General features: G+C 45.5%; 1 protein-coding gene across 1 annotated transcript; it reads left to right on the top strand.

The window, feature by feature from the left end:
- The first annotated feature begins 908 nt into the window (after positions 1–908).
- Positions 909–9,598, top strand: ADAP2 (ArfGAP with dual PH domains 2). Its single transcript, XM_042865168.1, has 10 exons — positions 909–995; positions 1,922–2,052; positions 2,707–2,798; positions 2,933–3,018; positions 3,355–3,464; positions 4,066–4,212; positions 4,894–4,977; positions 6,211–6,273; positions 7,502–7,579; positions 8,162–9,598. The coding sequence occupies exons 1-10, from the start codon at positions 911–913 to the stop codon at positions 8,378–8,380; spliced, it is 1,095 nt and encodes a 364-aa protein (XP_042721102.1). The 5' UTR covers positions 909–910; the 3' UTR covers positions 8,381–9,598.
- Positions 9,599–12,914: the final 3,316 nt, after the last annotated feature.

The following is a 12,914-nucleotide window of genomic DNA, read 5'->3' as shown; positions in this document are numbered from 1 at the left end:
GAATCAATGGTTGGAGCGACTTCTGTATTTATTTTTTACAAAGAAAAGAAGGATCACTTCTCTATGAAGGATCACAGTCCTAGAGTAATTACAGTATGGACCTATGTCTATCAGAAAAAGGCTCTATAGACTATTGTTCATTTCAGGAAGTAGATGGGAAAGGTAAATGAGGAGTGAGAGGCAACTCCTCCTGAACTTGGTTGTCTGGTTCTACTAACTGCCTTAAGAATTTTTGTTCAGGAATCTCCAAGCTGGTGCTGAGTCCAAAAGGTAAGGTGGAATTCAAGTATTTTCACTCTTTGATCCTCTGATCTGTGACCTGTGGGCAATTACCTCATGCAAACAGCTGCAGCTCTTTTGAATGAAGGATATTCTACAGGTGATGGTTTGTTTGAAGTACTAACTCTTACACTACAGTAGTCAGGAACTTAAGTAGTGTCAGTTCAGGTCCAAGGACTAGTGTCAATTCAGAGACTAAAGCAAGGGCTCCTACTGCTGCTGTGCCAGAAAAAAAAACGCTGTCCAGAAAGGATGGGGCTGCTGCTGAGGGAAAAATGAGCCGTGCCCCATATGGGCTCCCTGAAAGCAGGAGCCTTAGCAATACCTTTTCAGACCGGAAAGAGGGAAGTTGGTTGTGGGCAGCTTGTGCGCTCGGTTCGGGGCTGTGCGATGATCGAAACTTCAGTTTCAGCGCGTTGTTAGCAGCGCGGCTAGAAGTGTTGCAGCAGGGCTGCTCGCAGCTCGCTGCGGTTCCCGACCGCTACTCGCAGTCCGCCGGTTACCGACTCCCGGTGCGGTGCTGGGGCGGCTCCTCCGCGCGAGGCGGCCCCCAAGGAGTTCCTCCTTTCGCGTGCCGGGGCCGAGCCTCCCGCCGGGCTCCACCCGCAGAGCTCCGCGCCGGGCGGCGGTGATGGACCGCGACCGCAACAAGACGCTGCTGCAGGAGCTGCTGAAGGTCACCGGGAACGGCCGCTGCGCCGACTGTGGGGAGCCGGGTAAGGACCGGGGGCTCCTCCCGCAGCCGCTGCCCCTCGGCGCGGTGCGGACGGTGATGCGGGGCCGTGCCCGCCGTCCGGGCGCCCGCCCATCCCGTCGCGGGTGCGAGGCGCGGCCGTTCTCTGTTCCTGTCCTTTCCTCTGTTTCATCGCCTTTAGCTTCGCGCACGCCAGGGGCGGGAGGACGGAGCGGGCGGTTTCCCGAGGAGGGCAGCGCCGCGGCAGGTCGCTCGGCGGAGGTCGCTCGGCCGGGCTGCGGGAGCGACGAGGGGCGCGCGGGCGGCGGGGCAGGAAATGGCCTCCGGCCGCTTCTCCGGGGCTGCGTGGAGCTGCCGCCGCGCCGCAGGAGAGGAGCCGAGCCGGCGGGTGGCTGCGGAGCTCGGGGGACCCGGTAGTCGGTCGGTAACCCCTCAGCGGCTGCGAAGAAGCGCCAAGCGGCGTTTGTTCGGAGCGATAAGGGAGAGGCGGCCGGAGGAAATGAAGTTGCTGGTGCGCTCGCAGCGCCTCTCAGCATCGACTGGACGCGGCTGCGGCAGGCGGGAGCTTCCACTTGCGGTCCCGGGCGGCTGCGCTCCGTGTGATCTTAGTTGTGCTCGCTGTCCGAAATAGCCTTCCAAATTCAGCAACAAGAACCTTCTACGATGAACTAATAATTAGCTTAGCTTTCACATCGCTGCTCGTCTGCCTGAACGGTCACGTTAATTTTTAAACAAATGCTCTGTGAGAAAGCTCACAGATTCCAGGGCTGCATTCTTCAATGGGAAAAGCAGGTGCTGTTCCTCTAAATGTGCGCAAATGGCAGCCATAAACAGTGGGGTGGGATTTGATGTATTAGGTGTGAAACCTGGGCTGTGCATCGGTGGCTGTGCCTTTTCCCAGTTAGTTATACCAGTGTTATAAAGTACATTCTTCTTGTTTGTGTCTAGATCCAGAGTGGGCTTCTTACAAACTTGGAATATTCATTTGTTTGATGTGCTCCGGAATCCATCGCAATCTTCCTCAAGTCAGCAGGGTCAAATCCCTTCGGCTTGACTTCTGGGAGAACGATCTTATAGAGGTACGGAAGGAAAAGGAATAATTCACTTACTCTCCGTATTTCAGCATAACTTGTGACTCAGAATTTGTGCCATCCACCATGGACAGAGGAGCAAAGCTACACAGAGCAAAGTTAACTGCATGGGTACCTTCAGGGATTTTCGATGACCTACTCGATCAGATTACACTGATGGGTGGTGGTATTTCTAACAGGCTGCAGTGGTCTGCGTATCAAAGCTTAGATCCCACTGATATGTCCAGATAGTACATTCCCTTTAGTAATGAAAATAACCTTAAACATTGCTTCAACCTGTCATCTTTCTGTGGAAATGTGTTAATAGCATAGCTATCACTTATTTCTAGGGATAGGTGAAGATAAAGGGAGATCATAAATATATATTTTCTTCCTTACTCTCTTCTGTCATTTTAATTAACGACCACAACGTTGTGTTCCCTCCCATCTGGTTCAGAACTTAGAGTACTGAAAAGGGCCAGCTATCTAAAAAGTGCAAACTATAGTTCTAAAGGAAATCTATAAACTCCAGAGATGCTGAAAGGTGGGGTGAGACTGAGCAAAGTGTGCAGGGTTCCCTTTGATCCAAGTTTCGTTTTGTGTTTGTTACGTAATATTGGTTTTGTATTTGCAGACCTAACTGGATCTTCTTTTGTATTTCAGTTTATGAAGAAGCACGGGAATCTCTGTGCCAAAGCAAAATATGAAGCAAAAGTCCCTCCCTATTATTACATCCCCCAGTCCTGCGATTGCTTGTAAGTTGATTGTTTGTTCAGTGCAGCAGACCTTCACAGCTATCAAACTACTGCTTCCCTCTGCAGGTCCTTTGGGGTGGTCGGTGAAAATGAGGTAGAGGCAGATCAGCTTTATCCATGTTTTCCTCTTTCAGGGTTTTAAGAGAACAATGGATTAGAGCTAAATATGAGCGTGAGGAATTTGTTGCCACCCGAGTCTGCCAAGATCCTTGTTCTGCAGGTAAAAGCTAGGATTGTCAGAGAAAAGGTATTTGTTTCAAGACCAACAGCGCGGTGTTTTGTCTGCACCTTTGAAGGCCTTTAGGGATGGTTTGCATCGAATGAAATGTTGGATATGCAGTTCTTCAAGTCTGTAACTTTGAGGAGAAGCTCCTAACAAGTGCAGAGTATGTTTAGCTCATATATGCTCACACAGTTCTGTAGTTCTCCACTGGTTTGTTCTATTTGAGGTGAAAATTCTCAGATGGAAAAGAAACTTGAAACTCTGTGGCACATCAGATAAAAGTGCTGCTGCTGTGCTGCCTTTGTCTGACACCTGTCTCCACGCAATACGCAGGTAGCCATGAAGGATTCCTCTGGAAGCGTGGACGGGAAAGCAAGCAGTTCAAGCAGAGGCGGTTTCTCCTGTCAGCAAGGGAAGGGGTGATGAAGTACTACACTAAAGAAGTGAGTTCCCAGCCAGAGTCAATTGCAGGTAGTTGGTCCGCATCCAGCCTCAGGCTCTGCTCCTTATCAGCTGGAAACAGCTCAAATAGCTTTGTCTCTAGCAGCCTGTACTAGGAGCAACCCAGATGTTTCCACACTAACATCTGTGGTACCTTAGACAAATGCTCTTTTGGAATTAAGCCTTCTTCTCCTCCCTCATCTCCTCCCTGCAGCCTCCTTTTCCTTAGTGAACAGAGGAAATGGACAGTGAATAGCAAAGTGAAGAGGAGATCTGTTAGCAGCTGCTACCTCTTACATTACCAAAATATTCTTTCATCAGCTGTTGCAGCAACATCCTCAACATGTTCCCCTTCCATGGGAGAGTGCAGCTAATTGACTTCCTACTATGAAGTTGCAGATGCATCACTCCAGAGCCAAACATTTTCAGGGAAAGGGAGTCGTGTAGGTGATTTTATGTGACATAGAACTTGGGCTTTTATACTCCGGATATATCACATTGTCAGGCACTTTCTGATCAGTGAGGATTTAGTTCTCAGCTAATCTGTCCTCTATTGCCTTTCTTTTGACCATTTTAATACAGTGATGCTTTTCACTTTCACAGCCCAAAGGTCCAAAAGCCGTTATCAGCATTGAGAAACTGAATGTGATGTTCCAGGCAGAGAAAATCCATCATGCTCACGGGCTGCAAATCACATACAAGACAGATGGTCAAACAAGGAACCTTTTTGTCTATCATGAAAGCGGAAAGGTGAATGTCAGAGATTTTGGAATGAGCAGTACTGTCAGATGTTGGGTCTATATTTTGGAAGAGCTATCTTGTTTTTGCAGGGTCTGATTCAAAATCACTATGACTTGTATAATTTAGAATGTTGCTGAATTTTACACTAGGAACTGCAACATCTTGGTCCTGTTCTGTTGGAGTATTCAGCTTCACACACTAAATATTCTCACAGATTCTTTATGGCACGTACATAAGTGTCTAAGATAATTTTCTGATGGTTTTATATAATTCAGTGATTGTATTCTTTGAAGCCTCTTGACGCACATGAAGAATATAGTTGTTCTGCATTATTTCCAAACAAACAATGGTGATTTTAAGAAGCATGTCTACAGGCTTTGTTAGATTTCTGTTTCTTCCCTTGATATAGTTCTGAAGTCTTTCCAGGTATGAGGGTTTCTAAAGAGTCCGTAACTGAAGCAACTGAAAAAGCCTGTCCAGAGTCTTCTTGGAGAGGCATTTAAAACTTATTTTGGAAGCTGAGTGTTTTTCAGGTGTCTTGGACAAGTCACTGACTCTCTCTGGCCATTGGAGAGAAATTCTGTATTTGCAAAGAGATTACAAGGAAGGAGAAAGGCCTTTTTGGAAAGGCATCATTCTTACCCCTTCGTGTTATTTTTGTCTTTTTGTTTGTATTGCTCTTTTCCCTAGGAGATTGTTGACTGGTTCAATGCCATTCGGGCTGCACGTTACCATTATCTCAGAACAACCTTCCCAGCTCTCTCAGAGCACGAGGTGAGAACTTAACAAGGCATGAAGCAGTCTGTCCAAACACATTATGGGAAAGCATTTTCCCACTTGTGCCAGAACCAGGTGCTCAAACAGCAGCATGCTGGCTTGGAAATGCCAGCTGCCATTGTGCTTTCTCTAGAGAAAGAGGCAGGCTCCTAGTGTGCCTCAGCCTGCTTCTAATACTGTGATTTGGAGGCAGCAGCTTTAAAATACATAAAGCTGGTATAGGTGTCAGTGGAACTGTGGACAGACTCTGTGTGATGGCACTGGGGAAAAATGAATCTGCAAAGCAGATGCAGTTGTGTACTAAACAGATAGAGACCCTAGTTGAGAGACCATAACGCTTACCTATGTAATATGGCAGGAGATGGTGCTTTTGTTTCCCCTCTTATTTGCTATATTTGAAGCTTGTGTTTCTGCACAGCTAGTGCTGACAGTTACACCTCATTCTTTTTTTCTCCTTCTGGTTGACATCAGATATGAAAGCTAAATCTTTGTTTGCTCTTCAAAACATATCTGCGTTTAGCTATGCCAACTGCGTGTAATCACTCTAATCATTCATGCTCAGTGTTGTAATCACTCTAATCACTCACACTCACTGTCTCTGTTGGTGCCAACAAATATTCCTTAGTATTCAGTTGTCTTAGAGATGGAAATGAAGTCTTTTAATGGCAAACACAAACTAAAACTCATTTGGCCATCTCTTACACTGACCCGTTGATCATCTCCTTGCTGGGCAGGAATACCAGGTTTGCAAGTAAACACAAAGATGCTCTGTCCCACTTTATTCTTTTCTTTGCAGTGAGCATCACTGAATTTACTTCTTTTTCTGCTGTATTCCTTCACATTCCTTAAAACAGTCACTTTTCTTATTATAGATAGGTAAAATTAACATCTCTTTGAAAGCAACCAGACAACAGTCAGCCTTTATAGCGTGCCAAATTAGTAGGAAGCCTTGAGACGGACAGAAGATGAAGAGAAAAAAAGGGTCACACTGTGGCTAACGTGCAGAAAGGAAGTAAACGCTTAAGGCCAGAAAGACTCCGTTTCCTTTTATACTGAAATCTGTCAAAAATCCTGTGTTCCTTCTTAATTCAGACTTCCCTTTGCTGAGCAGCTGAAAAAAAAAAACCCCAAGCCCTAAAAGCCAAAATTGTCAGTGATTTGCTTTGACAGAAAAAGAACAGAAAAATGAGCCTGAATGAGATGGCGGATGTTTATGTGCGTGTGTTCTAGATCATACCCCGGATCACAAGAAACTATATCAAAGAAGGATATATGGAGAAAACAGGACCAAAGGTAGGTTGAGATTACCTACTTGACAGTACAGAAGCAGGATTCCTCCAGGAGATCATTTGATAATTCTATGGTGCTTACTCATAAATGATTTATTAAGGGGGCTGGGTCAATAATGACATTGTATTCAAGCCTGTTGTGTTGTTTAGGATCATGTTTTACTTTGTATGGAGAAGAAAACTGTGAAGGAGAATCCTTCTTGAAGAGTTAGCAAGATGGATTAGTAGGCAGTGGAAATGCAAAGTACTGTTAGGCAACACTAAATGAATTACTGTATCAGTTGCCTACTAATTACAGCTCTTGAACTGCAGCTGCCTCTGGAACTGAAAATCACATGCCAGCCCCATTATTTCCCTATTTATCTAAGTTAGTAGCACAGAAGTCACATCTCTTTACTGTGGCAAATTCTTCAGTGTTAAACCTATGGTTTGGGTTGGTTGTTTATTTTTGTGGGAAAGTACTTGGGCTACTACTTATTGAAACATTGAGAGAGAGATTTCAGGCTCTACTAAAGAGCGTAGGAAGACCTGAGATCTTGTTTGAATGCTGCTACTTGTTGCCTTGCTCCTCTGGATGAACTGCAAGTCAAAGTCCTATTGAAAAATTTAGTGATTAAATACTGAATATTGATGGTAGGTTTTTTTTGCCTACCTCTGTGCTAGCCTCCCAGTACATCTTCCTGCAGGTACTTGTAGAGAGAATAGTCACAGCTTCAAGCATGTTTTGGCTTGCTTTTTTTCCTGAGGCCTAAACTCAAACTGGAGTGAGCCCTGGAAGAGGACTCTTCAGCACAGAGCAATGAATATCTCAGGGAATGTTTCCATGAGTGCAGTTGATGGAATTAGCACTTTGAAAAATAAATGCCCATGCTGCAATGGCAGGGACAACATCCCAAACCCAAATCCTGAAGTTGTTTGCACGCTCTCCTTGTGATAGCCACTGGCCCACGGATTGTTTTCTGCAGTGATGTTGATTAATCCATGCACTGTGGTTGTTTTTTTAACCTGATTGGGTTGTTAGCAAAATGAATTTCCATGCTTTATCCAAAGGATTGCCACTAAATGTAAATCTCCAGTTGCATACAGCAGTGACTCACTAGTTGCCAGTTAAGAGGATGGGTTAAACTGAATTCGAGCTCAGAGTCACTTAAGCAACCTTGGGATCTGCTCTGATTGGGAAAAAATTGTCTTTGGGACTTGGTCTTTAAAGAACTTCTACCATCTACTTGCAGCAGAAGGAGACCTTTAAGATGCGCTGGTTCAGCCTAGACTCTGAAGAGAGGAACCTGCTGTACTTTAAAAACCCACTGGTAAAATGAGTGTTCTTCACTATTCCACAAGTTCCTTCCTGTAGGTGGGTGGGGAGAAAGGGTCTGTTATAATCCAGCTCTCCCAGTAGCTGCATAATACAAACAAGGTAATCTCTAGAGCTGATCTCCTTTGTCGGAGGTATCTTTGAAGCTGAGCTGTTTGGGAACTCTGGTCCTCAGAGTGTCTGTAAGGAAGATCTAAATCTTTAAAAAGTAGCTGCTACTGCTGTTAAGTTTTATAGCCTGTTTTTTTCCCAGCCAAGTTGTAGTCACACATGGAACCTCAGGCAAGATGTGTGATATTCCAGAGGGCAATATCCTGTTTCCTACCATTTCTCTTACAAAAATATCCTACTATGCTCCTCCTGAACACTCAACCAGCTCTGCAGTTATAGGCTCTTCTTGCTTCTGAGAATGCTCGAGAGTGTGAAACAGCTCTAGTATGTTTTCTGCCTATCACCAGTTCAGTGACCCTTTCACTCATCTCCATCTCCTCCTGCTCCACGTCAAGGATGGAATAATGTCTGCTAGAGCTGAATTGTCCACTGGCTAATGAATGTCTTTTTGTTTCCTTCCTTCTAGGATGCATTTCCACAAGGCCAAGTTTTTATTGGAAGGAGAGTCGAGGGCTATGAAGTACGAGCTGGCTTGCCCCAGGGAATATCTGTAAAGAAGAGGAAATCAGGGATCACCATGGTCACACCAATGAGAGAGTTTTTGTTTCTGTGTGAGAACGATAGGGAGCAGAGGGAGTGGATAGATGCCTTGAATGGAATAATTGCCCAGCCCTTGTCTGGTTGAGACTAACACTGAGTTCCGGTGAACTGCACTTCTTGGGCTCTGTTTCTGGTCTGCATCCTCTTTTTGTCAGCAGGGATGGTGCTCAAGCCCATTCAGTGACTGTGCTACAAAGGGCTTTTTCCTTCAACAGCTACAGGCGCAGGAAGGGTGGCAAAATAAATGAGTGAGGGGAATGCAGATATTCAGAAATTATCTGTCCCTTCTTTTGAAGTGCATTCGCTCTTCCTTACATTCTCTGCTTTTGAGCAGATGAGGCCTGCTCAGGCTGATGTAGGGATAAAGTCAGTGTAGAAAGTTTGTCCACAGAGGACTGGCACGGATTTCCTTGAGGATTCCTGAAGAATGTACTTGACAATGCAGCCATGACATATATTCTGATAGTAAATGTGACCATCTGTTACATGCTGCATAGAACAAGCGGCCAAGAGACAAAGACATCAGCACCTGCCAGGACAGTGCAGCATGTCCTGCTGCATAGATGAAAGATAAAAATACATGCCGAATGACTGGATGTTTTTCTTCGGGGGGAAGAGCGGGGGTGGGGAACAGGCAACTATTCTACCTGCTTGCATCTTCTGTCCAGTTAAGGACATGGTTGTTGTCCATGTAATGGTTTTAATGTCATTTGCAGTGTTGTATTTTCATCACTGAAACTGTATTAAAAAAAAAAAAAATCACAAAAGTCAGAGGGGGAGGAAGGGACTTCTGGAGAGCACGTGCTCCAGCTCCCTGATAAAGCATGTTTGTATCATCTATCTCACAGTTCCTAAGCTTATCTTGTAAGGATGTTCTTGGGGTATGGTGTCAAAAGCCTTGCTGAAGTCAAGGCAGGCAGCATTCACTGCTTTTCCCTCATCTACCCAACCAGTTATGACATCACAGAAGGCTACCAGATCAGTCAAGTATGATTTTCCCTTGCTGCGCCCGTGTTGACTACTCCTGATAACCTTCTTTTCTTTCTTCCACTTGCTTGGGCTTGGACATGACATCCAGAATTAGTTGGATGGAGGTGAGGCTGACTGGCCTGTAGACTCTTATTATTTGAGGATCTGAGAAACAAGTCCTCAAAATTAAAAGTCAAGTTTGAGTTGTGAAGAATGTTGTCGTGGAAGCATTCTAATGACATACCCTTAGATCCTTGCTTTCAACAGTTGCTGCTATTTGATTATTTTGGAAGTGGCAAATGCAGTATGTAGAAACCTTTTCCTTTTTTTTTTTTTTTCCTCCAAAGCAGCCCCACCTACTACTCCAGTCAAGACATGAGTTCAGGATGAAGACACTGGTCTGTGTCAGCTTCTAAAAACGGGGGAGTGGGTGAGGATTTATATTCGTTGATACAGTGCACTGAGTATTTTCTTGCCTCACAGCCAAGGCTGAGATTTGGTTCTACTGAACAGTTATTCAGGTACTTAATTACTTTTTTTCAGATTCCCTTAGTTGGCAAATCAAGAGGAAGTCTTGCAAACTTAAGTTTCTGATCAAGCTTCCACCTTTTGCTGACGCTTGCCAGCCAGTATGAGTTACCCCAAATAGTTCTCTTCTACAGGAATGAGGAAGTACCAATATGTGCATGGATTACTAAGGTTAACTCTTTCTACAGCAGCACAGAAAAAAAAAAAAAAAAGAATTAGATCATCATTCTGCCTGTCTCTTATCATCCAACCTTGAGCAATCTGTGTCAGTAGTTTTGTTTCCTGATACATGCCCATTAACTTAATTTCCCAGCTCACGTGCTGGTTCAGATCTAACAGCCTATGCCTGTATCCTCTGAAATCAATAGCAAAGCACTTTCGAGATGAGCTGAATAATTCAGGATGATCTCAGAAGAGTGAAGTCCATCCAGTAACCTCAGCTTCATGGACAGGGCTGCTTCTGTGGTGGTGCTTGCTCTCCCACTGTGTCAGCAACATTGATGTGACTTTTGTTACAAAATCAGGAAGTTCCTTGAGAAAATGAAACTCTGGAGCAACACAACAGCATCTTTTTTGTAGACTCAATAAAAGTGAAGGCCAGCTCACAGGGAGCTAGCTCCACATGACAGTTCATTTCTACAGTTAACCCAAACTTGGACCTGTATTAAGCGCTCTGACAGACCTGGGAGCTCCTTGCCTCTGCCCTGGGGAGCTCAGTGTTGCATGCTGGCTTGCAGGGCACAGCACCTCGGGGCTGTACAACAACTCCACCCAGCCTGCAGCTCCCTGCACCCCACACATGGCAGCAGCACAGAGCCTGTGGGAAACGAAACCGCACTATGGCTGCTGCTGTTGATTTCGTGCGACTGCAGGCAGATATGGAACTAAGCAGCCTAAACTACTTCATGGGCCGCATGTGGATCATGGGCTGCACCCACAGCTTCTGCCAGTCCTGCATTACCAAGTACAGCCAACCGGGAGCTGGCCACTCTGGTGAACTGAATCCCCAGAGAGGTGGAGGAAGAAGACTTAGAGGCCTAGAATAAACCCACATTCTCTGGAGATGGTGCCCATTGCAGCCAGAACTCTGTAGGGCAGGGCCCTGGGGAAAAGGTATGGGCAGAAGCAGACAGTGCTTCTCCCCACTGCACCTCAGCCACTATTCTAAATGCCCTTCAGTGGGGCCATGGGACCGGGCCATGGGGCCATGGCTGGGACTGAGTTAACTTCACCTTCCATCCTGCCCTTTTTTTTCTTTTTTTTTTCTTTTTTCTTTTTCCCCTGGATACTTTGTATTTCATGTGTTAATACTGGCATTGTTGTAATAGTGTTCGTTTTGCTGACTCGGGCAGATAGGTTTAGCTGAAGCAGTGTGGAGTTCACTGGTGGTGTCTGCAAGTTGAGGATTGCATTTTTTGAAAGAATTAATAGCAAAATGTGCTCAGCTGGTCTAAGGTATAATAACCAGCTGATCTTAGTGCTGGACTTCTGAACTCCAGGAAGTGCCTAAATCAGCAAGCTCGCAGGTCAGTTTAGAACGGGGAAGGGTGTGAATACTCAGAGAAGAGATGGGGCTGCCATGAGAGGATACTTAGAGGGCTCTAAACCTAAAACATCTGTAAATCTTTCCTTACTTGTTTTCTTCTTTCTCATCTCTCTGCTGTTCCCTTTCCTTTGCTGTTCCTTTGCTCTTCTCTTTTTATTCTTCCAGTTAAAATCTGTAATGAGCAAATGCTGTAATCCCAGTGCATTTCATCCTTTGCAGGAGGTTAGTCTCATCACATAGCCTTGAGCACTGAGCATCCTGGTGGGCAGTTGTTTGGTATTTCAGTCACCATCAGCTCTTTCCCTCTTCTTTTCACAAACTACTTCTGTGTTGCTATTTACTGTGTGAACATTGCACAGGAGACTCCTGAAATGAAACATAAACCAGTACAGTGCTACAGCTCCACCCAGCTGAACGACACAAAATGGAACTGGTTCACTGTCTCTGCTTACAAAAACTCTAAGACCTTGTTGGAAATGAGCAAAACCTGACTACTGACTTCCATTAACACTACGCATACATGTGTCTAAAAAGTCTTAAGTCTCTGCAGTCATGCAAAGAGCTTAAACTCATACATATATTTGAATATATAACTTAGGACTGTTGAATGCGAACTTTACTGTGATTATTCACACAGTTAGTTATGTTTACTAGGCCAGTGTTTAACTGTCAGTAAGGTAAGGATTTTTATTATCCCGCTGTTTAACCTAGTCATGTTTTCTCTGAGGATTATACAGATAAGTGATTAAATGTGTCACTTTAAAGAAGAACAGGTACAAAACATCTCCAAGCAACTGAAACAATTGAAGAGGGCATCAACATCTTGAGAAAGGATTTCAGTGACACAAAGGTACCTCTTGTACTTCATTACCTGCAATTAGCTTGTTCCCCTGTAATTCTGCAACAACCTGGAATCCCCCAACTGCCCAAAATCTGACTGCAGGCAATGCAGGACAGTATCAAATGCATTTTATTCCTTTAAATACATCTGGGTCTTTCTGGTCAAAGAGCATGTTAAATGGGACAGTAAACTCTTGTACTTCACTTATCCTCTTTTACAACAAAAACCGGATCTCTGTGATTTCTGCCTTTCAGGAATATACATCTCGGATCAAAAACCGTATTACTGAAGTTCAGTGTTCATTGAACGGGAGGGCAAAGCAGCTCAATAGAAGACTGAGGAGAGTGCTCAGGAAGTGAACATCACAGATATCAAAGCCCAAATTGAGAAAGGACTGGGAAGTGATGAAGTGGCGAGTAGAAACTCGGCACCTCTGATCTCCCAACAGTAATTCGTGCTGGAGTGCGCAGGAGCAGCGTTTTACTACATTTTGTTCAGCAATTACTACACAACTTGCCTCCAGGGAAGCCCAGCGCGCGGCTTCTCCTCAGCGCAGGCGCGCACAGCACAGCGGCCTCGGATCGCCTCAGGGTGGCGCGCAGCGGTCGGCGCTCGCGCAGGCGCGCTGCCGCCCCTCGGCGGCTGTCCCTGCCCGGCCGCCGTAGGCCGCCCGCTGTGCGGGGGGGGGTGCGGCGCGGAGGGGGTCGCGGCGTGAGGGGCGCGCAGGCCGCGGCG

The sequence above is a fragment of the Lagopus leucura genome, unplaced genomic scaffold, assembly GCF_019238085.1.
Source record: "Lagopus leucura isolate 7727_CA_CO unplaced genomic scaffold, USGS_WTPT01 Super-Scaffold_797, whole genome shotgun sequence".
In the NCBI taxonomy this organism is placed as follows: domain Eukaryota; kingdom Metazoa; phylum Chordata; class Aves; order Galliformes; family Phasianidae; genus Lagopus; species Lagopus leucura.
The sequence above is the reverse complement of the archived record's forward strand: the minus strand, read 5'-3'. Positions and strand labels throughout refer to the sequence as shown.